The sequence below is a fragment of the Taudactylus pleione genome, unplaced genomic scaffold, assembly GCF_031769625.1.
Source record: "Taudactylus pleione unplaced genomic scaffold, aTauple2 ptg000430l, whole genome shotgun sequence".
Classification (NCBI taxonomy): Eukaryota; Metazoa; Chordata; class Amphibia; order Anura; family Myobatrachidae; genus Taudactylus; species Taudactylus pleione.
The window spans coordinates 388,562-412,980 of NW_028284832.1; the positions used below are offsets into that span (position 1 = coordinate 388,562).

Below are 24,419 nucleotides of genomic sequence, written 5' to 3' on the forward strand. Positions count from 1 at the left end.
CATTGCTCTAATATATTCCACAGATAACACATAGATACAGACCATTAATCTACTATTGTGCAGTATTCCCTAGTGCATTTCCCCCCCCCCCCCATATATACTGATATAGCTTTCAGTTATGGGTATGCAAAAACATGTATAATTCTATTTTCCCTAACATGTGAATGTAAATGAGGAAAGAGTTATGTACATCATTTCATTCAGTCCATGCTCTGTTCCAGCAGTATTGCAGTGAGCACCATGCTACAATCCTATTCATACTGCAGCAGTGAGTGTACCCGATGTGGGTGCAGCTTGTCTGCTCCTTTCAGCGATGTCAGTTCTATTAACACTAGGCAGGCCAGGATATCAGCATTTCTTCTTTTCAGCAGTTCACATGCTGCTCTCATTGTCCCTGTAAACAATGAAATAGGTTTCATTATTAATACAGAATTCATTACAAAGGGACACTGCCCAGTAGAGGCCATACTTGCTAGTCTGTTTTAGCCTAAACAGCAACTGGGGAGGTCAAGAAGCAGCCCCTCCAACTGTTGTTGAATTATACATCCCAGCATGGTCAAATAGCAAAACTGACAGGGCATGCTGGGACGTGTAGTTCTACAACAACTGGGGGTGGCACTTATTGCCATGGAAAAGCCACAGCAGACGGATAAGAGGCAGGTTTGGTTTATCCTTTATTATCCTGCCAAGGACAGGTGACGCGATATGATCTACATACTGAGTGTGTCAAGGAATTATATGGGTGGCACAGAGGTTAGCATTGCTGTGCTGGAGCTGAGGGTTCCATTAGGACTAGGGCACAATGTATGGAATTTTTATGTTTTCCACTGTTTGTAGGTTTCGTGATATGACAGTCTTGGCATAATCTGAATCGGGGCCACTACGGTGTAACATTTTGAATTAGAGACCAGTTTGGGCATGTGGCAGAATCTGATCACCACGCATGCCTCTGCAATGGTCGTCTATACAAGTGTTCATATATTTTGGTCGCAGACGATGGTCTGGCTCCTAAACTTTTAAAACTGGCTCCTAGATTATACAAAAATTTGTCAAGCCCTGAGTTATAGCATAGTCCAGAGGTTCTAAAACTCGGTTTTCAGGAACCCACAGGTCATGTTTTCCAGCTCATCCAGCAGGGGCCCAGGTGTATTCATTACGTACTGACACCTTTTAAAAAGTTCTACAGGTGGAGCTAATTATTTCACATGTGATTCTGTGCGGAGACCTGGAAAACATGCACTGTTTGGGGTCCTGAATACAGAGTTTGAGAACCTGTGGCATAGCCAGATAAGTGCATTCACAACCAGATTGGTCCAACCCTATCCCCTTATTCTTAAACCACATGGAAAAGGTGGGGGAATAATAAAAAATTAAAAACCACTAATGCTAACACATTAATGAAACGCAGCAATTAAGACGACAGTTTTTTTTTTTTTTGAGTTTATTTATAAAACTTTTTTCATATCAAAAACTCAATACAAGAAACAAAATCCCCCCCCCCCAAAAAAAAACACAATAAAACAGCCATTTACATATAATCTCATTAATACCAATGCACAGTCAAATCCAATACATAAGTAATACAGAACAGAATATCTGCACAGAAGAAATCTCAGCTATTCAATGTAGCAGAAAAGTCAAACAAAAAACTCAGAATATCAAGACATTATTGTGCCGTCTTGCTGGTCGCTAACCCCCCCCCCCCCCCCCTCCCCCAACATAATGGGAAGATGAGATCCATGGGCCCCAAATACGCTCATATTTGAGAATGCAGTTACGCTTAGTATATAAAAAACATTCATGCCCCACCACTTCATTCATCAACCCACACCACTCAGCAAAAGTAGGGCCCCTAGCTGCCATCCACATACAGGCAATACAAACCTTTGCCAGAGTCATTGCATTAATCACATACAGGACCGTCAAACGATTAGCCCTGTCCACAAAACCCAATCCAAAAATACACATTTTAGGGGACAAAATGGGGATACCACATTCCGTATTGGTGCACAGTTAGTGACTTGGGACCAAAACACCTGGACAGCAGAGCACTCCCAGAGGAGATGCCAAAATGAGCACTGGGGAGTAGAACATTTAGGACACTAATCTGAAGCTCCAGATCCAAATCTATTCAATAATAGGGGGGTAAGATACACCCTGTGTAATAAAAAAAATCGTATCTGTTGAAATCGCACTGCAGAGGTGGCAGTCACATGACTATTCAACATTAGAGACCACTCATCATCATCATCTAATGGACCCAAATCATCCACCCATTTAAGTCTAAGTGCTGCTAGGGTGTCATCAGAATTAACGGTTAGGAGGTAGGAATAAAGTCGAGAAATCAATCTCTTACCACTAGTCGCTTGCAGCACAGCCCTAACTGGATCAGGAGTAAGTTGCGGAGGGCCAGAAGAAAACTGGACAGATAAGGCATGTCGAAGCTGTAAGTAGCGGAAAAACATAGAATTCGGGACCCCAAATTCAGTCCTAACAGTGTCAAAAGTTTTTAAGACCCCATCACTATACAGCTGTCCGAGGGAGAAAACCCCCCTCGTGGACCACAACGAGCTACAATGTAATAGAGCCAGCTCTCCAAGAGCAGAAGAATGCCATAAAGATAAATCAGGATCAATACCTTCTGCCCCCACTAAAGCACGGGCCTGTTTCCACAGTTTATGAGCCTGTGTGACCAATGGAGCTCCCCCCCCATAGGGCACCTGTCATCAAGTAATAATTGCAAAGGGGAACATCTTCTAGAAACAGTATGTACCAATAAAGTAGGCAAATCCTGGCTCTCTTCACCCAAAATCCACCCCCGTAGATGAACCAATTGTGAGGCCAAATAATAAAGGCGGAAATTCGGCAATGCTAGGCCACCCAACACTCTAGGTCTACATAGGGTCTTAAGTTTTATTCGAGGACGTTTTTCTGCCCAAACTAAAGAGGAGATATAACTATCAGTCTAAATATACGAGGAGAGATATAAACAGGGGCCTGCTGAAAAACATAAAAATTTGGGGAGAACAATCATTTTTACCAAATTCACCCGACTTGTAACAGTCAAGGGAAGTTTATTCAAGACGTGTAGCTTGGATTTCAAGAAGTCAATTTGTGGCTGGACATTAAGTGGGCCAAAGTCCGACATAGATGACGTTACCTAAATTCCCAAATAGTTAAACCTGGAGGTCCATTCCAAGGGAGTATTCACAGCACCAACAGGAGTGGAAGGACCATGAACAAGAAGAATGCAAGATTTGTCCCAATTAATGTGTAGTCCAGAAAACCGTCCAAAAGAATCTACCACGGAGAGAAGGGTGATCAAAGACTCAGATGCATCAGACAAGAATAACAGCATGTCATCCGCATAGAGAGCCACTTTGTCAACAAATTTGCTGTATCTGAATCCCCCGTATTTTGGGGTGACTTCTGATAAGACATGCCAAAGGCTCGATGGCCAGGGCAAAGAGAGTCGGAGAAAGAGGACAGCCCTGTCTAGTACCTCTAGAGAGGCGAAAAGAAGGAGAAACATACCAATTAATACAAATCCGCCCTAAAAGGGGAAGAATATAGTAATTTAACACAAGCTATAAATCTAGGTCCCATCCCAAAACGTAACAGGATCTGCCAAAGATAGTGCCACTCTACAGAATCAAAGGCCCTGGCGGCATCCAAGGACACCACCACTGCCCCGTCATCCACAGAGTCCGCCAGCTGCAAAATCGAATATAATCTCCTAAGATTTTGTGAGGTAGACTTCCCTGGCATAAAACCAGTCTGGTCAGGATGCACCACCTCACTAAATTACCTTACTAAGCCTAAGTGCAAGCATTTTAGTGAATATTTTAATATCCGTAGACAGGAGGGAGATAGGGCGATAAGAGCCAAGATCAAAGGGATCTTTGCCAGTTTTAGGGATCATAACAATAATGGCCTCTGACATAGAACAGGGAAGAGCACCCAGGTCACACAGTTCATTAAAAAGGTCAAGAAGCCTGGGAAAAAATAAAAGGGCATGTTTCTTATAAATCTCAATGGGAATCCCATCCACCCCTGGGGCCTTACCTCCTGGAAATGAAGAAACAGCAACCCCAACTTCCTCTACAGTAAATGGGGAGTCAAGAAATGCTCTGCTGTCCTGGGAAATAGATGGCAGGGATATGTGTCCCAAATATTCAAATAATTAATCTAAAGTATAGTGGGCCTGAGAGCAATAAAGACTAGCAAAATACTCATAAAACACCTTCGTAATAGCAGGTGTAGAAGAGTGCAAATTACCTAAGGAGTCCCAAATTTGAGCTACGACTGTGGCGGGTCGGACCTCTCTAGAAAGATACACCAGGAAAGCACCAGATTTATCAGAATCTGAATAATGACTATGGCTAACAAATAGCAGTTGTCTTCTGGACTTATCTAAGAGGAAATCAGATAAAAGTTTAGCGGCCTCCATATATGAGGATCTAGCAGTAATAGAACCCGGGGACGGATATCTCTGTTCCAACAAAGTACAACGATTTTCCAGCTCAGTCTCCTTTTTCTTATGAAAAGTTTTAATATTTATCACCCTACCAATTAAAGAACCACACAAGACAGCCTTAAAAGGCATCCCACAAAATGTCAAAGCAAACAGAACCAGTGTTCTCAGTGAAAAAATTAGCCCATTGGGATTTCAATTCCGAGCCCGCACCAATTAATGTAAGCCAGAAAGGATTACATTTCCACAAAGAGTGACCTTGTGGAGCAGCAACATCAATAGTCAGTATTAAAGGGGCATGATCCGACACACCACGGGACCGGTACTCCACCTCCACAACCTGTGGGACCAGCCTCCCGGATATCAGAGCAAGATCAATCCTAGAAAAGGAATGAGAGGCTGAAAAGCAAGAGTACCGAGCCAAGTGAGGATGCCGAACCCACCAAATATCCACCAACCCAAGCTCATCCACTAAATTGGCAAAAGAATGACGGGAGGGACCAGACACAATCAAACTTTCACGCCACCTATCCAGGGCAGGGTGTAGCACATTATTAAAATCCCTGACATAAGATAACCGGGGTATCAGGGGATAAAGAAATAAATTCAGCAGACTTTTTCAGGACCTCACTAGTATAAAGGAGGGGGAATATAAACCGCAAGAATATGGAGTGGGGAGGAGTGAATAAATGCCTGTATGAAGACCTATCTACCCAAGGGGTCAACTCTAACTTCATCCAGCACAAAAACTTAGGGATCTACAAACAAAGACTGACACACCTCTAGAATACGAGGAGTGTGTGGAGTGATAAGCCCAGCCTATCCAAGGTTTACGCAAAGCCAAGACTTTCCCACCCACTAAATGTGTTTCCATCAAACAAATAATATCAGCCTGAGCCTTTTTCACCTGAGTCAATACTAAGGAGCGCTTGACCCGGTCATTGAGGCCCCGGACATTCCAGGAGAGAATTTGGAGAGGGGAACCTAAACTAGTAGACATCATGGGGTTAGCAACACACCAGGGGGAAGAGGAGATACAGACAACTGAGACATCACAGCCGGGGGCAACCAGCGAGACATTGCAGCACTACATAGTAAAGAACACAGTAGAAGCTGAAAATATAATAAATAAAAGCATAATAGTTTAGAATATGACATTGCAATGGCGTAAAATAAAAACATAAAATAAATTCCCATATAATAACCCTGAAGAAAAAACCCGCAACCCACCCTGTATATCCACACCAACCAGATATACCTAAATCCCTAACCTACCACTAACCCCGAAACAAAATACCCAATAAACCCCTTATTTTATTTAGCTATAATAAAGAGTAAGAGAGAGGGGGGGAGCAATTCTTACCTCGGCCGTAAGGTGGAGTATCGGCCAGGCCCAGAAAAGAATTGCCCTCCCCGGCACCCAGCACCTAAGATTACAGCATAAAACGGGTACCACAACAACATTACCACTTGGAGAGCAACTAAAATCTAATAATCATCAGACTATCTAAAGAACAAACAGCTCACGGAACAACAAGTCCAGGTTAGTCCGGAGGAGCATCTTCACCACGGCCCCTAAGATCCAGCCACGACGAAGCTTCACGTGGGGAATCAAAGAAATGAGATCGTCCATCAGCCACCACACGCAGACGGGCAGGAAACAACATAGCGTAGGAGAGGCCCAGATCACGTAAGCGACGTTTAATCTGTATAAATTGGGACCTAGACTTCTGGACATCCATAGAAAAATCTGGGAACACTGCCACCCGATTTCCATTATATTCCAAAGGACCACGTAGACGAGCCAAACGAAGGATTGAATCTCTGTCCTTGAAATGCAGGATCTTGGCAATGAATGTGCGAGGGGGGCGCCAGGAGGCAGAGCCCTACCAGGAATACGGTGCGCTCTTTCTACTGCAAAGTGGGCAGTGAAATGATCCCGGCCAAAGGTATCTACCAACCATTTTTCCCAGAAACGACTCCGGTTGAGAACCCTCCGACTTCTCGGGTAGACCAACAAAACGGATGTTATTTCTGCGAAGTCGGCCCTCTATATCAGAGATTTTGGTACGACAGGCCACCATCTGGGACTCCAAGGTTGTAAGCCGTCCCGCAACCGGAGCAGTGATATCCTCTAATGTGGAGATACGAATCTCAGCCTCACCAACACGTTCTTGCATCGTCTGCATATCATGACGGATAAGGGAAAGCTCCACATGAACTTCAGAAATCTTGCGAGACAGCGTTCTCTCTGAAGAGGTGATTGCCTGCATTAAATTATGCATAGTGATCTCAGGCTCCGAAGGAGAATCCTCAGGAGTAGGCAGAGAGGAGGGTTGAGAGTGAGACGGAGTCCCTGAAGAGCTGGGTCCCATAGCCCCGCCAGTTCCAGAACGGGAGAACCTCTCCAGCCGCGAAGCAGCTGACTGCTGGGAGTTTTTTCCCATTATTACTGGATCACAGGGACAGATGCAGGGAACAGCAGGCAGTGGAGAGCAGTGCAGCGTGGTAGCCAGCAGCTGGGTTCAGGAGGAGGAGGACTTGTATTTTCCAAGTATCCCCAGAGATCCAGGGAGAGGATCAGCCCAACCCCACTAGCCGCCCAGGACACTAACCCCAGCAGTGTGCTGCACCCAGCACTGAAGACAGGAGCCACAATTCAGCCTGATCCAGATCCAAGATGGTGGCCGCGATCGGGAATCGCGGGTCCGCAGCGGCAAGCAGGATACTGTGCAGGCAGTGAGAGAGGGTCCCTCACCTCCCCAGCCCACCCTCCGGACAGGAGAGGAGACGAGCGCCGAAGCCAGCAGCAGCCTCAGACAACGGGGGCGAATCCAAAATGGCGCCCGCGACGAGGAGACGCTGCAGGGAGAGATCTTCAGCTCTCACAGCACAGCAGCCAGCGCACCCAGACTGACCCTAGGACTCCTGGAGTAGGTAGTGGTGAGTATTGAGGGAAATAGTCAGTGCCAGGGATCGGGTACAGGGATCAGGATAGTGTGTAGGATATTAGGGCCTAGGTGCTAAGTTATTAGCTTCCTACATCCAGCCCACCCAGGCCACGCCCCCCAAGAAGACAGTTATTTAATGTATGGTTTACCTCCAGTTGCCAATAAATCATCAATGATCACAACTTTCTGGCCAGCAGCCACAGCATCAGTCTGTATCTCAATCTCCGCCTGAAGATGACATGTGGATTTCAATGAATTATTTGTAGTTAATTTCGGGGAAGTGAAGGGGTTAGCGACTGGCAATGACACCCTGGCCTGGCTCAGTACTCCCATGTGCAACAGTCTACAATCATATACTACGGGTTCCCAGTGACCTAGAAGCTCATATACACCAATTCATAATACATAATGTCCAATGTGTGTAGTGGACAGGGTTATATAACCTTTGAGGATTGCTATAAAGAATAAATCTGGCTTTTACCATTTCTGGAGCCATAGCCGATTCAGTTTGTTTAATCTCAACACTGGGATAGAACAACAAACCTTGGCGCAACAGAATTATGGGCTGCCAATCTCTAGTCTGGGTTATCACCCTTTAACCCTCACAATACAAGCCAATGAAAAACAAAATGACTACAGCACTGGCGCTAATCCTGTATCTGGCATACAGTACTATATACTATATGGAGTAAACAAAATAGACAAAACAATAAAACACTTCCCTTCATATGGCGGTCTCTTCTTGACTCTTCGGAAAGTACCCAGTTAATGGTCATGGGTTTTCATATATGAAAAATATAAATACAGGAGATACAGGATTAGCGCCAGTGCTCTAGTCACTTTGTTTTTCATCCATTTGTTTAATTCTCCAGGCAAACTTCAAAACGGAATACAATACTCCTAGTAACACCTCTCTCCCAGCCGGGCATCTCCCGGCCTCTCCACAGTCTGATCGCCATGAGCAGCAGGAGACCCATTATAGTGACAGTTTCAAGCGCCAGACACACATAGGACACTCTGAGGCTGTTTCAAAATGAACACATAGGATAATAGTGGTGCATTCACCAACATGCCTGGTAATAATGGATCAATGCAAGACTACTATGAGGCTTACTTGGGAACCACACAAACATCAGGCAAACTAGCTGATGTCGCTATCACAGTCGCTTTGTAGGAGGTCAGCTGAATGTGTTGGCATGCAGTTACCTTTCCATATTCCAGTGCATAAGATACAGACTCTGTTGGACCCGGTAATTTCCCCTTTTTCCGAATCAGCACAAACCCAATACCGAATCTTTGTGCCAGCGATGGGCCAAAGAGAAACCCACGGGAGTCCAGACCTGAAAGAGAGAAATAAATGATGGGTGTGGACAGTCTGCCCTTCATCATATAGGGATGTTTTGGTTTAGTTTGTTTTTTTTATTAGATGGTCCCTATAGGAAAGTGCCATGTGCAGCATACTCCTTATACCTAGGCCATAGTGACTGAACCTCTGTCACTTATTCAGTCCATACAGTTTAGTCGTGAGTGTCAATAGGACCACAAGTGAGTGGGTGTGTGTGTGTGGGGGAACAAATTATCTGCAATTTCCAGGGCAAAGAGCGACTCCCCAGGCAGGAAAGAGGAACTGCACGGCTTATGACAGGTGCAAGGTGCTAGAATGAACACTATGCCATTCCGAACTTCAAGTGGTCATCATACAAACAGAAAAGTTGTGAGTTTCAGTATATAGCCCAGCAACGTATAGCAGTGAACTGAAAGCTGGCAATCACGAAGTGACATTTTCTAAAAAACCATAAGGAAGCCATTTATGTGCAGATAAAAGAATTATGGTAAAACTTACCTTTGTTAAGAGAGAAGGAAGACTGGTACACACAAGAATCACACTCTCACGTAGGAGGAGACGGGAAACCGGTGACCAGAAACATAGCCCATATGAAGCCAGGTGCATCAGGGCAGGTGCCCTGTGGACCCTATGGACTTCGAAGAGAGAGAGTTAACAAAGGTAAGTTTTACCATAACGCATTTTCTTCTTCAGGATCCATAGGGCTCCACAGGGAGACTTTGGGGATGTCCCAAAGCAGCTATTCAAGGGTGGGGACGCTCCTGCGCTGAGAGGAGAATTCAGCGCCCAAATGAAGCATCCTGAGAGGCATACGTATCGAAGGCATAGAACCTCAGAAAGGAATGGACAGAGGACCATGTGGCCACCTTACAAAGCGGTTCAGCTGAGGCGCCACGGCGAGCTGAACACGAAGGATCCACAGAGCGAGTAGAATGAGCAGTAACAGTAGCCGGTACAGGAAGGTCTGCCTGCGTGTAAGCCTGCGACATAGCCATGCGAAGCCATCTAGCCAATGTCTGTTTGTTGGCTGGCCATCCCTTCTTGTGAAATCTATAGATCACAAATAAGGAGTCTCATTTCCGAAGGGAACTGGTACGGTCCACGTAGATTCTGAGGGCACGGACCACATCCAAGGAGGCCTCATCTGCCAATAGGTCTGGTGATTGAAAGGCTGGGACTACAATTTCCTCATTAATGTAGAAGGAAACCAGGGCGAGTCCGAAGCACAGCCCTGTCCTGATGGAATATCAGAAATGGGGAGCGACAGGAGAGCATCCCTAAATCTGACACCCTTCTGGCGGATGCCATAGCCAGAAGAAAAAGAGTGTGAGCCACTTGAGTTCCACAGATTCCAGGGGTTCAAACAGAGGACCATGGATGGCATGAAGAACTACTGACAAATCCCATGGAGCCACTGGAGGGACAAAGGGAGGCTGTATATGGAGGACACCCTGGAGGAGGGTGTGGACATCCGGTAGTGGAGCAAGTCTACGCTGGAACCAAATGTATAGGAGCAGAGACATGCACTTTCAGCGAGGCCAGGCGGAGTCCAAAGTCCAATTCAGCATGAAGGCTGGCCAGGACTCTGGAAATCCTAAACACTTGAGGGTCGTAGCTTCTGGCACGACACCATTGGAAATATGTATAACGCACTCGGTGGTAGATCCGAGCAGAGGCTGGCTTATGCGCTCTGTTGTAAAATCTACGCTCAGAGCTAGAGAATCCTTGGGACCTTAGGAGCGATGAGCACGCCATCAAAGACAGACGACCCAGGTCCGGGTAAAGGCAAGGACCCGGAGACAACAGGTCCGGACGTTTAGGCAGCAAGAACAGAGTGTCGATGGAGAGACTCCGAAGATCTGAGTACCAATGACGTCTGGACCAAGCTGGAGCCACCAGCAGGACAGTGCCTCCGTCTTGGTTGAACTTCCGAAGAACTTGAGGAAGAAGGGAGACTGGAGGAAATAGTCAAGCGAACTGGAAGGTCTACTTCACTGACAATGAGTCTACGAAGGTTGCCTCGGCATCCCTTGTTCTGGACCCATACACCTGCAGTTTGTGATTGTGTTGGGAGACCAGGAGGTCCACCTATGGAATGCTCCATCTGCTCACTAGGAGTTGAAAAACCTCTGGGTGAAGAGACCATTCCCCGGTATGCATGTCGTAACGGCTGAGGAACTCTGCTTCCCAATTGAGAACTCCCGGAATGAACACCGCAGAGATGGCCAGGAGGTGACCCTCTGCCCATGTCAGAATGTGCGACACTTCTGTCATTGCTGCCCGACTTGAGTGCCTCCTTGATGTTTGATGTAAGCCACTGTTGTGGCATTGTTGGACTGTACCTGTACAGGTTTTCCTTGAAGTATGTCCTGCGCCAGCTCGAAGCTCAAATATGTTGATTGGCAGGGTTTATTCAAATGATGTCCAACAGCCCTAGAAGGAGTGTTGACCAGTCACTGCACCCCAGAGACTGGCGTCCGTTGTTAGGCGTACTCTGGGCCTGATTCAGAGCCGCACGCTCTGACCAGAGCGCTCGCTCTGAATCAGGGCCCTCCTATCCAACATTGGAGCGGCCTCATGGACGCTCGCATAGCTGTGGGTTACCACCCACAGCTAAAGCGAGCGTCCATGATGATGGTCGCGATGGTAAAGACCATTGCGACCATCGGGCTTGCGACGAGACCCTGCGGTAGAGTCTCGCTGCCGCAAGCCCTGGAGTGATTTTGGCTCTCAGAGCCAGAATCACTCCCACTGATATCAGTGGGGCCGGACTCAGACGGTAGGCGTTCCCATGGGAACGCCTCAGTCTGACAGCCACGCCCCCGGCACGCCCACCAAAGGGGGCGTGCTGTCACTCACCATCGACAGCACGCCCCCTTTGGTGCGAGACCCCGAGCGACGGATTCCCCGTCGCTCGCCGGGTCTCGCGCATGCGCACGACGGAGCTCCCTCCATCGTGCGCATGCGCACTTCGGCACCATCGACCCGCTTGCGAGCGTACAGCGCTCGCGAGCGGGCCAGAATCAGGCCCTCTGTCCGGGACCCAAAAGGGGTGACCCTTGGTTAGATGAGATGTCTGTAACCACCAAGATAGTGACAGACGCACCTCTGGAGAGAGCACCATCGTCTGAGCTTTGAGCTGTTGGGGGTAACCCGTTCCACCTGGAGAGGATCAGCCTTTGCAAAGGCCTAGAGTGGAACGGAGCATACTCCACCATGTTGAAGGTGGACACCATGGATCCCAGAACCTGAATTGCCGAGTGGATTGACACTCGGCAACTGTATAGGAATCAGTGCACTCGTAGTTTAAGTGTGGAGATCTTGTCTGATGTCAGAAAATGTCTCTGATCCTGAGAATCTAGCAGGGCTCCCAGATGAATCATTCTTTGCTAAGAATTCATGGAGGACTTTTTCGAGTTATTTAGCCATCCGTGCTTACGAAGGAAAGCAATGATTAGTTGCAGATGGCGTTGAAGCACCTCTGGGGATCCTGCTAAGAGCAGGTGGTCATCCAGATATGGTAGCAGTCGGACACCCTGACCACGCAGGTGGGCCGCCATGATAGCCATAAATTTGGTAAATACCCGTGGAACTGTGGATAGTCCAAAGGGCAGTGCCTGAAATTGGAAGTGTTGCTATAGAATAGCAAACCAGAGATATCGCTGATGAGAGGACGCTATAGGTACATGTAGGTAAGCGTCCTGAAAATTCAGAGAAAAAGTCCGCAGGCTCCATAGCTAGGACGATAGAGCGGGTTTCCATCCTGAACCTGGGTACCATGAGGAATTTATTCAGGGATTTGAGGTTGAGGATAGGCCGATGAGACCCATTCGGCTCCGGAAACAGAAAAAGTAGTATAATAACCGGTCCCTCGCGGAGATAGCGGGACTGGCACAATTACCCCTGCTTGCAGCAAGGGCTGTATGGCTTTCTAGATTTGTAGGGCCTTGCTTGGGTCTGATGGAGAGACTGTGTAGAAAAGCTGGTGGGGTGCCAACGCAGAAATGAGGGAGTACACATGAGAGACTACTTCTCTTACCCAAGCATCCATGGTGGTTTGACACCAGCACTGGGCAAATTGAAGAAGTCGGCCTCCTACTCTGGGATCCCCCAGGGGAAGGCCCATCCAGTCAGGCTGAGGGCTTGTCCTCAGATGGCAGTCCAGGCCTGCTTGGTCCTGGGGGCCCTAGTTGAAGCTGACTGCCTAGGAAAGGACTGACCTTTAGGCTTTCCCTGAGGACGAAAGTACCTAATAGATGCAGTCCGAGGCTTTTTAGTAGTTTTAGTAGTAGTAGTAGTAGCTGAAAGAAGAAATGCAGTTTTTAATGCCGCCAATGTGGTTACTATCTTGTCATGGTCTGGGCCAAACCCTCACAAATACATTTGTTTTTAGAGATGTGAGGCACAGGAAAACCCTGAATACACCTGTGTGTTAGGGCAAAGTAAGAAAATAAAGGGAAAGATATATACTGACAGCATAGAGAAATAGACAGGTAGCGCTAGCATAAGTCACATACAATATAACGGCAAAATGGCACTACAATCAACTACACAGATTCTGTGGTCAGTGACTCAACATCTGGTAGACTATAGCGCTACATAACCTGACTCCAGGGAGAGGTATGTGGCGGACCTGACCCTGCGTTTCCCTGAGAGAGCTGTAGCTGAGCCTAGAGAAAATGGCCGCCGGAGACATACTGGATAGCAAATAAATAGGCCATGATTTAACACCTGCAAACCAGACATAGCATAAAGCAGCCATTCAAGCATTTGCTTTCATTAGTCTAATTTGATTTAAACAAAAGCTAGTGCCCATTTTTTTGCTACAAGATATAATCAATCTACACCAGTGTTAGCTGGGTAACTATACGATATATCGTCCCGATGCGGATCGGAATGATATGCTGTATACATCGTATAGTGTGTATGCCAGATCTGTCGTTCATCGCAATGTCTGCTGTCCTGCACGGCAGATGGGACAATTCAATCAACACGGTGCTGTTACATGCAGCATGTAACCATACATCGTGCCGTCGTATGCTGGAACTTGCAGTGTATATGACACACGCGAAGTATCCTCTGGGTCGCACTGTCATATGGTATGTACCCAGCTTTAGTATTAACTCCCTCTTGTGGGGTGGAGAAGAGGTGTTACAAACTGCCAGTAGCTATTTTGCAACCACAGGTCACAATGATATAAGTAAATCAATTACCAACATTTTATTATCCTACTTTGCAGCCAGAAAAAACAAAAGGCAACAGGTACAGCATTATCTTACCAGCAATAACATCAATCTGTCCACAATTCTTCCGCAGGTAGCTCTCAAACAGGTCAATTGCTGCAGAAAAAGCATTAGGGTCCTTAAGGACTGGGCTGATGTCCCTGTACAATAAATAGAACATAACTGTATATAATATATACCTGTATTATATAATCTTCAGTCTCCCTCCTCTACTAAACAGCGCAAAAAGTCAAGTGTTTACCTGTCCCCTATACACAGTGGTGGCAGCCTAATTATTCATCCAGAAATAGCACCTAAAGAACAGGTGGATAATGGCTCAGCCCACACAATGGGGCTGATCAGAGGCGCGCGCAATTCAAGAATATATAAGAGAATCCCTCTCCTGTACTCAGAGCAGGTCCCATCTGTGTACGATCACCTCTGATAAGTCTGTAATTCCTTCTATATGCCCAACATGGCCTATGTAACACTTTGCCCCCATTGCAGCCCAATTACACCCACTCAGCTCTAAGCGGATGACTCAGATTCGCCCGTATTTGCTTAAAGTTATGTATGCAGGCTCAAAAAAAACAAAATCAAACTTGCATGTAACTCTGAAAGAGCCCCAAAGACTGCAACTGTCTGGATGGCAAAGAAATTAAAGGGTGCCCTCCTAAACGTCGCTGAATAATGGCTGGCAGCTCTCCTTGGGGTCCACCAACCCCCAAAGCCTAAAAGGTGACTATACTAGTTGACGGTAGCACCAATAAGCCTATTTCGGACCCAAGAAACGCACCAATGCAAATATCAATATATTTATTGCAATAAAAAGAACAATTCCTTAGATATTTGTATCATTAAAATAGTATTCAATAGTAGTTAGGGTTAGGTTTAGGCACGAAGGAGGACGACAGGTTCAGGAACTAAGAGAGGGTTAGGGTACAAGAAGTGAGGGTTAGTATACTTATCCGACCCCTGTCAGGATACCAACCATTGGGATGCCACTGTCGGTATTTTGACAGGAGGCATCCCGACAGCCGTCATTACATACCGATCCCGTGTGTAACTGTCCTGTGGTTACAGCTGCATGTAACACACTCACCAGGGATGATATGAGGCCTCTGGGCCTGATTCAGAGCCGCTCGTAAGCGGCCGCTCGTTCGCTCTGAGCGATGTTCGCACATCTGCACATGCGTATGGGTCATAATGTGCATGCGCTAACCAGTCAGTGCGGTCGGAAATCGTGTGTTCGCAAAACAGCAAATGCCTGCTAATTTGAGTGACAGGATGAGGCGTTTGTGGGTGGTAACAGGGGAAGGTGCTTGAAAATGGGGAGTGGAGATCCGAACGCAGGCGTGCCAAACGGTCAAAACGGGCGTTTAATGGGAGTGCATAATTAACAAAGCAGCGTCATCGGCCACGTCACTTGGTTGTCTCTTAGCCTGAACTGTTCGCATGATTGCGGTAGGAAAATCCAACCACAAGCACTGCGAGCAGTTCAGACGCCTTTCGATGTACTCGATTAATCCAATAAATAGCGGAGATGAAGTATGATGTGAACGGCCAGGGGGCGTCTTTACAAAAATAGCGAGCGCATATTTCGTTCACTCGCTCACTCAGACATAGAGGCGTTAGCAGACCGCAAAGAGCGAGCGCTCTATTTAAATATCCGGCCCCTTTTTCTGAACGAGCGAGCGCAAATAGCGTCCGGCTCTGAATCAGGCCCTCTGTGCAGCTGCCATAAAGGCTGGGAGTAATAGAGGGGAAGCACAATCATACAGCAATGCATTTAGTACAGATTGCAGGAGGACATGTATGAAGCTGCAAATGCTGAACAAGCCCTCTAAGAGCCGTATGCAATTAGAGCCGAGCCGCGATACTTTTCCGCCTCCCAGACTTTTCGCCTACATCGCGTCTTTTGTAGGCGGAAAAGTATTGCGGCAGTACCCGCTTTACCCCATATGCAATATGGAAGTACGCGAAAACGTGACTCGGCAAAACTTAAACAAGCGGAAAGTCAGGTCATATTTGGGGAAATCTGCCTGACACCCCCAAATGATGCTATGACATGGGGGTTAGCTATAATACCCCCAATTTGGCTGGTGAAAGAATTTGGGGATTTTAAACAGGCTCAATAGCTGCTAAATAGCATTTTACTATATGTGGTGCAGAATAGTATTCAGGAGGATTTTTTTTTCCAGAAAGTAACTTATCCCAGAAAATTTGGGGGTACATTAAAATGGGGGTCAGCATATTTAAAAATTGCTAAAGTTAAGTTGGGAAAAAAAAAAAAAAAACCCTTCCACGAGCACCTGCAATCAAAAAAGCACTTGGGGCATACTTGGGGACCCCCCAGAGTCAAGTTCACTAGTTTTTAACTTTGTCCCCCAACATTTTTTTTTACACCCCCAAATTCAAAGTTATTTTTTTGGGGATGTTCTTAAGTGTTTTTTAAATTTTATTTTACAGTTTACCTTTGGGGGAGGGGGGGGGCTGTCTGAAGGCTGCACGGGGGTTCCCACAACATTGCACCCCAATTCTACACTTTTTTCCGCCTGGTATTCATAGGCGAAACTTTTCCGCCTATTACATTGCATTGACTTTCCACCTGGCCAGAAAGTCTCTCAAATTGAATACTGAGTGAAATGAAAACAGGCGAAGATTAAGTCATCGGCGAAAAGTTTCCACCAACAAATGTCAGTCTGGACGAGTCACCTGCAGCATGTACAGCACAGGTATACTAAGCGGCCCTGATTGGGCACGGTGACCCAGGCAGGCAGCCGGTAACGCCGGTGATCAGTGAGGCGGGAGCCCTGCAATGGGGTCAGAGCTCACCTGAAGCAGATCCCGGGGGAGGGGAAGTCTGGGAAGTCCCGGATGGACGCGCGGAGCAGCGCCTCCTTCTCCCGCTCGGTCATTGCTGCAGTACCGCACACGCACACATGTGTCATTTAAGTTGAGCTTCTTTCCCCTTCATTCTATGGAGCAGGAAGTGACGTACAGTGAGGGCGGAAGTGCTGTTCTATGCCCATAAAGGCCACCAAACGATGTCATTTGTTCGCATATCCACGCTCCGGGCACGATGGCAGGCTTTGCCCGCCACAGAATTATATTCCCCGTCTATGTCTACGTGGATAGTAACTAATAACGTTGGACAGTAAATGATGACGTCAGGGTACTTAAACTGAAGGGGATCTATCCGTTTCCCTACCCTAACTGCTGCTCTGTAATCATGTGATCGGCAGAGCAGTCATGTGATAAAAGTGACCAATCACACAGCAGATGCCAGAGATCGTGTCATGTGACCAGTGAGGGCAGCAAGATGGCGGTGTGTGTGGCTGTCATAGCCAAGGAGGTGAGCCCAGTCGTGTAACCTGTAGAAAAATAGGGTTGTCTGGGGGACTATACTGTACATGATGACTTTATTATTGTATTAGGGAGAACTGACAATGGGTCCTGATTACATAGTTATGTCTGAAGCTGTTTGTATACATGAAGGAAGGTAGCCCGGTGTCTGCAGTATGTATTGCTGGGGCTTGTAGTTCCAACTAACTTTTAGGCTTCACAACAGTTGCAAAATCAAAAGTCAATGACGGTTTTTAAGTATTGTGGAACTATACATCCCAGCATGGCTTAACAGTTTTAGCATGCTCTAACAGCAATAATGGAGAGGGGCATGCTGAGATGTGTAGTTCTACAGCATGCTATTGTCTGAACTGTATGATTATATTCAGTTGAGAACTTCCAAGTGACCACATATTTATGCATTACCACATAGAAATGCTTGTGAGAGCTGTTAGATCTCACCTTATACTATAGAGTATCTGTGGCTCCTGCTGATGATGTAAAATGTAACTGATGCTTTGTTTCTCTATGTGGAATGATTGTGTCAATTATATATGAAAACTTCCAGCATGATCCCCCTCAGCTCCAACCAGCAAGTACTCTAACAAAGTAACTCCATGTATTGGGCCTGATTCAGAGTAGCATGAAATGCTGATGTTTTCACAAATAGAGGAATTGTTTTGCCACCGCGCACGTGCCTGAGTCGCGCCGCGCACGTATTGAGGTACATTTCCGTAGTCACAGTGCGATTGACAGGCTGGGAGAGTTTCGGGGAGGCCGCGGGGAGTGTCGGCTAAAAACGCAGGTGTGTCCCCAAAGTTTTTTCACGTCCTGCATCTGCGATCCCGTATGCAGGGAACGGGGCTCCTGTGTCTTGGTTACGGCGGCCATTCTGAGTAACCATAAGCTCTCTGAAGGACTAGATGTTTGCGTGATCTGCGTCCGATGCTGGGTATGTGTACACAGCTGTGGACAACTGCGATGGCTCCGGTTGGTGTCTCAGTACAAGTCCCGGCGGCTGTTCCATTAACATATAGCAGGAATCTCAATCTTACATCAATCGAATCCGGCCCTTTGTCCGTTACGTGCTGCCATGAGATACTTATACTACTACTAATGCTCCCTGTGCTCTGTGTTAGTAATTGGAACCGTGTTGTTCTCTGTTGCAGAATTATCCCCTATACATTCACAGCATTCCCACTGACAACCAGTTGAAGTTTCATTACACCGTCCACACCTCCCTGGATGTGGTGGATGAGAAGATCTCTGCTATGGGGAAGGCTCTTGTGGATCAAAGAGAACTTTACCTGGGACTGTTGTACCCCACGGAGGACTACAAAGTGTATCCTGTATTTGTGTCTCATTTTATCAGTGTGGGTCATGCTGGCTATCTATAATAAGGTAGTCTCAGGTATGGGGATTACAGCACCACATGGCAAACTATGTGACAAGGCTGTTGTGTGAGCCATTGTACTACACTTGTATATGGCAACCCCAACAATTCTCGCACAGGGGCCCATTTATTAATAATTCGGAGCCCGCTGGGACAGGGGCTCCGAAAGGAGCAACATCCCTGCGATGTTCTCAGAGTGAAGTGACCACATCAGCTGTCTCTTCACTCCAGTTCCGGGCCTTGTGCACGTGCCGTGGCCATTGCCAGGGAGAGCTCCTCCGGCACCCTCTCCCGGCTAGTTTTGCAATGTGTAGCCCATAGGCTACAGCAACATAACTCAACCTGTAGACGGCATATGCTGTGGGGACAGCTTGGTGAATATGGCAGCATCGTATCCCCCTTAGAAAACTATTAGGGCTGCGGCTGTTGTTGGAAATGGAGGGACCACAGCAGATATCTCCATAACACATCTGGGGGTGCTAAATATTTGCAGTTATCCCCGGAAAATGGGTGTTTTTCGGGGAATATACAGCAAATCTTAAACAATAAATGTTCCCGTCCCCTGCTGTCCATGTATAGATACCAGCATTAATATAGTGTATGTAGTGCAGCAATTTGCAGGCGTCCCCTCTGCAGACCACACATAGCGAGCAGACTGATGAAGGACAGATAGACCAGATAGGATTGTAGTCCCCGTGTGACATTATAGATTTTCTACTAATAAAATATAATTACTTTGTGGGGAAGGAACAATTTATTCACAATCTACTTTCTCCTTGGGACGTTTGATTTTCATGTTAGCAAACAAATACAAATGTTCTTTAACTGCCCCTCAGATATGGATACGTCACCAACTCCAAAGTCAAGTTTGTCATGGTGGTGGATTCCTCAAACACGGCTCTCCGGGATAATGAGATCCGCAGTGTGAGTGACGGATATGGCTTATATTGGGGGTGGGGTGGTCACAGCTTATAGCTGACATGCCTATAGACCAGTGCTAGCTGTGAGCTGTCTGCTACAGATCGCAACCTGCTTATAGGAAATTCTCTACCGATATGTCCTATAGGCCCTAAAAAGGGAACTCTGCCTTCCGGCAATACTGTTATCCTGGCAGATTTGTGTGCGTTGCCCTTTGATATGACAAGAGATTGCCCAGCAGATCTGCCGTTCTATTTAAAGGCAAGAAAAGTAAATCCTCCTGGACATAAAAATTCCCTGAACTCTTTAACATTTTCTAATGTCACTAATATATATGAGACGAATGACGTGCACCAGGCTGGAATGACTGTTATGTTGTACTTTTTCTTCAGATGTTCCGCAAGCTACATAACTCCTATACAGATGTGATGTGTAACCCCTTCTATAACCCTGGAGACCCTATACAATCACGGTGAGCGTAAAACATAAAGCGACACCATATTTACCAAATGTTGTTTAGTTAGAGGGGAAACGCTATGAGAAAGTATTGTAGTATTGAAATATGTTGTGTCAGATGTAATAATTATATTTATTGTCTTCCATTTACTGCTGGAAAACTGCCGATGCCTGTCTGTATCCCATAAATGTCATTGGCTTCTACCAGCATATAAATCAGGGGTGGGCCACACACACTAAATTTGTTATTTATATAAAACTTAGATGGTATTAATTGTATTTTCCGCACACATTTACATGAAACCCTTCCCCATATATAGTGCTGGGAATAGCAGTCACTTGGCATCTTGTGCTTAGCTCTTCTCTAAGACACTGCTATTAGCATCTCACTGCTTTGTCTTAGTTTCTGTGCTTTCCCCTGCAATATGCTTCTGTGTCAGTCCTAATCTCCAGCAGTCCCCCCTGCGCTCGCTTTACTATATCACTCCCCTGTGTCTTATGTAACTCCCTCTCCTGCACCATAAATGTCTCTCTTCATAAGTCACCATCTCTTGCTCTGTCATTGGTCCTCCTGCCTGGGTTTGGCTCCGCTCCCGGAGATCTCTGGCTCGGCTGTGTTTAGCTCCCTGCAGCAAGGGCTGTTGGGAGCTGTAGTTCCTTCAATCCCTGCCGACATCAGGACCAGCTAGCACAGATTCTGCAGGTGCCATATTTTTGCCCACACCTAAAATAAATAAATTCCTTCGCACAGGTCTGGGCAGATGTCTCAAATGTAAGACACGCCGCTGACAGGAGCTAGCACTCAATTTTGATATATATTTGCTTATATACATTGATATTGTGCTTATATATTTGTATAAGCACAATGTCATAATATTCAGTATCCATTACAATAAACAAAGCATAGTAGTCAATATGTTAGTGTTTGTTTGTTTTTTAAAAGTCCAAAAACAATATATTGGCACAGTGAAATCTGAGAAACGATAATCAGAAAAAAATGACAAATGTAAATAGTGACCCCGTGTGAATTAAAACATGACAAAGTGCAAAAATGAATTAATCACTCAACATAGAAAAAAGTAGTGGAATAAGAAGAAAGTGAAAGAACAGGTAAAATAAAAGGAAGGAAGGAATGAGTATGTCTTAGGACAGATGCCATTTGACCAAAGGAGTGTGGGAGTTAGAATTCTAAGGCTTCCATCAGAGACTTGTAGTGAGCTGACCTGCAGATTTCCAACCAATAAAACCATATCTACAAGTAGTACTTAGACTGATCAGCAGAGGGCAGTATAATATCATCCATTGGACAATACAGTTTAATCCTTTGGAACCATAGACGCGAGTTTGGAGAATTACGGCTTTGGCAGCACTATTAAGATGTTTCAAATGGTATTATATAGATAAAGGCATGCGGGTCAATTCATTATCCTTTAATTTCTACGAAAGTAGGAGAAAATGTTAATTTTCACCTGCTGTTGTAGAAATGTATGGATCAGGGCTATTCATTCTAAAGGTAAAGCAGGAAATATCACAGATATCTCCTGCTTGCCTTTCTCTCCTGATGTGGCAGCTGTCCCCATACTCTAGTATCACAGATATCTCCTGCTTGCCTTTCTCTCCTGATGTGGCAGCTGTCCCCATACTCTAGTATCACAGATATCTCCTGCTTGCCTTTCTCTCCTGATGTGGCAGCTGTCCCCATACTCTAGTATCACAGATATCTCCTGCTTGCCTTTCTCTCCTGATGTGGCAGCTGTCCCCATACTCTAGTATGGGGCCCTAAATTCATCAAGCTCCGAAAATACAATATTTTCGGAGCATACGCCATCTTCAGATTGCGTTTGCTTCTGAACACCCCCGGCCCTTCCTTATGGGAAGGAGTCCTGGGTTGCGAAGAGGGATCTTTTAGGATCTCTCCGTCCCTGTCCGGTCCCTTCCGCTGGACACCGGGGCTTTGTGCACCTGCGTGAACTAAAAGAGCAGTGAAAGCGTTCAGGAGATAGCTGATGTTCGGATCAGCTGTCTCCGCTCCGGAGCAATGATGAACTTCTACAGCGCTCACGGCAAGTAGGAATGTTAAGTATCTGGGTTCGCTCAGATAATTAACATAATGAATAGGCTGCATGGTAAGTAAATTCAAGAGCCATAATTCAGCCCCATTTGGAACATCCGAGCCCACAATTTCCAACTAAAAGTTTTCATTATTCAAGTTAGCATTATAGGGGGGGGGAGCATGGACAGACACTGCAAATATCTCATTTCAAGCACACTTACCTTGGTGTATTAGATTTATCAATGCATGTAATATAATTGCCCCAAATTATACAGCCCAAATGACCATTATTGCCCTGTTGAGTCTAATAATAAAAAAATAACAATAGGAGGCGCTGCTCAAATATATAGATAATTTATTAATAGTTCTCAACGTTAATAAGACCCATATATATATATATATAATCTAATAATAGTACGCTTCCTATCATATATCCCTTATTGAAGAATCAGTATGAAATACAGACGGCTGAATATCCGCCGGTTCTCATACCAACACCGGAAGCCGAAGGGAGGACATCCCGACAGCGGCTCGCAAGTATCCTAATCCTTCCCTGTCCCCCCTCCCTTGGTGGTGCCCAACCTTAAAACTCCCGGGGTGGTGCCTAACCCCAAGTCCCCGCAACTTGTAAAGAATTCTTATTAAATGTTGTTCACCTGTGTTCCTCCTGTTTAACGCTTTAAATTCTGCTGTGTATATAATACCACTTAAAAAAAAAACAAAAAAAAAAAAACACTGAAATGAAAACCTATGCAGGCTTGTAACAGGCCTATATCATTAGTGCTCTCTCTCAGATACTAGTAGCGTTCCCGCTAGGCTGTTTCAGCGGGACGCCACGCCACGCCCTGCCCTATTTCTAAGGGTAGAAAGCACCCTGCCCTCCAGTGCGGCCCCCCTGCTGAAACAGCCTGCGGCTTCTGTCCTCCACCTGCAGGCCGCAGTGTCCCACAGGTGGGGAAAACGCCAGAGCAGCAGTCACCACCACAGTGACCTCAGCGCTTGGGGGCTGCCCATAAGGGCCGGGCATGCCCCCAAAAGTGACGAAAAGGGGACGCGTCATAGAGATATGCCCCCTTTTCGCATGCACAGAAGTGCCCTTACTCTAGGTCCGGCGCCCGCCACCGGGCCTAGAGTGAACACTATACTAGTATGTGTATATATGATTATATATCATCATTAGTGCGCTCTCTCAGATTCTAGTATGTATGATTATATATCATTCGTGCTCTCACTGATACTAATATGATTATATCAGCATTAGTTCTCTCTCTCTCTGATACTAGTACTGTATGATTCTATATCATTACTGCTCTCTGATACTAGTAATGTGTGTATATATGATTATATATCATTACTGCTCTCAGATACTAGTATGTACATATAAGTATGATCTCTGATACTAGTATCTATATATGTAAGTATGAGTCTATGTCCTCATTAGTGCTCTCTGAGATACTAGTATGTATATGTAAGTATGATTCTATATCATTAGTGCTCTCTGATACTAGTATGTGATTATGGGGTCTATGTACTAAGCAGTGATAAGTGCCAGCCAATCAGCTCGCAACTGTAATTTTTTTCAAACACAGCCTGTGAGATGACAGTTGGAAGCTGATTGGCTGGCACTTATCACTGCTTAGTACATAGACCCCGTCATCTCCTCATTGGTGCGCTCTCTCGGATACTAGTATGATTATATCCTCATTACTGCTCTCTGATACTAGTATGTACTGTAAGAGATTATATATCCTCATCGGTGCTCTCTCTTGGATAAGAGTCTGTGTGTATATATAAGTATGATTATATATCATCATTGCTGTCTTTAATCTTTTCCCATCTTTTTTCTTTTAGGGCCTTTGATAATACGGTCACCTCCATGATGGTACCGGCGTGCTAATCTATGTATAGTGTGTGCAAAACCTGCAAATGAAAGAAACTTGTATATAAACCATGAATAAGATTAATAGAGTATGACCAAAATGATATGTTTTTTTGTGATTGTCTATTTCTGATCATTGATACTGATGGGATATACCTGGAGATCTCCTTTATCTCTCGTGTAACCTCACATGGATTTGTGATGGCAAAGGACCCAACACAGCAGCTATTGCTCTGCCCCTTCTGTAACAAACCTCTAAAGGACCTTTAAGCTGTCAAAACATTCTATCCAAGATGAGACTCTGGTATGAAAAGTGTTTGCAGCTGACAATTGGAATTATAATAGGCAGACTTTCTTGGCTATTCTATAGGTGTGTACACACT

The 24,419-nt window shown here is 45.8% G+C and overlaps 2 protein-coding genes across 3 annotated transcripts; one reads left to right on the top strand and one right to left on the bottom strand.

The window, feature by feature from the left end:
- Positions 1-157: 157 nt before the first annotated feature.
- Positions 158-17,046, bottom strand: APRT (adenine phosphoribosyltransferase). Its single transcript, XM_088447330.1, has 5 exons — positions 16,828-17,046; positions 14,050-14,153; positions 8,632-8,765; positions 7,575-7,653; positions 158-394 (listed from the first exon to the last, which is right to left on the bottom strand). The coding sequence occupies exons 1-5, from the start codon at positions 16,941-16,943 to the stop codon at positions 252-254; spliced, it is 576 nt and encodes a 191-aa protein (XP_088303456.1). The 5' UTR covers positions 16,944-17,046; the 3' UTR covers positions 158-251.
- Positions 17,047-17,253: 207 nt separating this feature from the next.
- On the top strand, positions 17,254-24,393 carry TRAPPC2L (trafficking protein particle complex subunit 2L). Of its 2 annotated transcripts, none has more exons than XM_088447332.1 (5): positions 17,254-17,347; positions 18,507-18,679; positions 19,567-19,654; positions 20,041-20,120; positions 24,009-24,393. In XM_088447332.1, exons 1-5 carry the CDS (start codon positions 17,315-17,317, stop codon positions 24,052-24,054), a joined length of 420 nt encoding a protein of 139 aa, XP_088303458.1. In that variant the 5' UTR covers positions 17,254-17,314; the 3' UTR covers positions 24,055-24,393. The 2 variants fall into 2 exon arrangements, with proteins under 2 accessions (XP_088303458.1, XP_088303457.1); XM_088447331.1 differs by lacking the exon at positions 24,009-24,393 and adding an exon at positions 22,604-23,687.
- The last annotated feature ends 26 nt before the right edge of the window (positions 24,394-24,419 follow it).

Excerpts from the sequence above, each read along its gene's own strand:
- APRT (XM_088447330.1), bottom strand. The coding sequence starts at position 16,943 with ATGACACATGTGTGCGTGTGCGGTACTGCAGCAATGACCGAGCGGGAG. Across the intron at positions 14,154-16,827 it reads TCCCCCGGGATCTGCTTCAG|GGACATCAGCCCAGTCCTTA; the intron begins GTGAGCTCTGAC and ends TTTATTGTACAG. Across the intron at positions 8,766-14,049 it reads ACAGATTGATGTTATTGCTG|GTCTGGACTCCCGTGGGTTT; the intron begins GTAAGATAATGC and ends TCTCTCTTTCAG.
- TRAPPC2L (XM_088447331.1), top strand. The coding sequence starts at position 17,315 with ATGGCGGTGTGTGTGGCTGTCATAGCCAAGGAG. Across the intron at positions 17,348-18,506 it reads TGGCTGTCATAGCCAAGGAG|AATTATCCCCTATACATTCA; the intron begins GTGAGCCCAGTC and ends TCTCTGTTGCAG. Across the intron at positions 18,680-19,566 it reads CCCACGGAGGACTACAAAGT|ATATGGATACGTCACCAACT; the intron begins GTATCCTGTATT and ends ACTGCCCCTCAG.